This window comes from Cariama cristata, unplaced genomic scaffold, assembly GCF_000690535.1.
Source record: "Cariama cristata isolate BGI_N322 unplaced genomic scaffold, ASM69053v1 scaffold9355, whole genome shotgun sequence".
Classification (NCBI taxonomy): domain Eukaryota; kingdom Metazoa; phylum Chordata; class Aves; order Cariamiformes; family Cariamidae; genus Cariama; species Cariama cristata.
In genome coordinates this window covers 90988-91863 of record NW_009619253.1, presented here as the reverse complement: position 1 = coordinate 91863, position 876 = coordinate 90988, and the positions used below count along the sequence as shown (strand labels likewise).

At 40.4% G+C, this 876-nt stretch overlaps 1 protein-coding gene across 1 annotated transcript in view; it reads left to right on the top strand.

The window, feature by feature from the left end:
- The window catches only part of CFAP61 (cilia and flagella associated protein 61), a gene marked incomplete at its 3' end in the record, with an annotated part of 91584 nt that overhangs the window by 11816 nt on the left and 78892 nt on the right, over nucleotides 1-876 (top strand). The window contains exon 6 of the mRNA XM_009701163.1: nucleotides 262-394. Coding sequence (XP_009699465.1) covers nucleotides 262-394 — 133 coding nt within the window. The remainder of the gene's footprint in view (nucleotides 1-261; nucleotides 395-876) is intronic.

The following is an 876-nucleotide window of genomic DNA, read 5'->3' as shown; positions in this document are numbered from 1 at the left end:
AAAGATAAGCATCTGCATTGGGCAATCCAGATCTCAGGTGGGTTGTGCCCTTTTGGAAGTGATTCTGTCTCTCCTCTGGTGCTGAGGCTCTCAGCTTAGTGTGCATTGGGAACAATTCCTAGGTGAAATTATTTATGTGTAAGTGGAGGCTTTGGATCAGGTACTTGTAATATTTGTCCATATGCTAAGGGAGTAGAACAGGGGCATCAGGACTTATTAATGGCAGAGCTTTAGGACATTACCTATTCTCTTTTTTTGTAGGTTGGAAGATTATGATGATCTCATGCCAATCTGGACACGTCAGAGCGAGACTCTGAAAGAAACCTATAGTGAATATTTCCTTGCTGATATCATAGAATGTCAAGATGAAGAAAATCAGGCTGTTGTTTGTGAGGTCAGTCTGCCATGAGCTCTCGTTTTGTCTGATCATACCAGTAGTGATGTCACATATGAGTGACAACTCGCACTACAGCTCAGTGAATAAAACAAAGAAGTTCACTTTTGGAAGGTAGAATTCATGATCTGCAAACACGCAGAGCCCTCCTGCACGTGTTTTGTGTCATTCCTTTCTTTAGGAGTGCTATCTCCCGTTAAGTACATGAAGCAGCCATTCCCAGTAATTGTGTAGATTCTTTTCAAGTAATTGGAACAGACCATCTTGAAGAAACAATCTTGCCGTTTCAGACATTTGCATTATAGATGACCAGTTTTCATTCCCGGTGAAAATTATTAGTGTGTGTGAAAACTAGTAGCCAGTAATACTTTCACAGTTAAAAATGCTGTAGATTTTTTTTCCATCTTCTGGCTCAGGCAGTCAGATTTTTGCTGAAGTGAAGACAGAAACCCAGGCATTAATTTAAATAAGAACGACGTGGT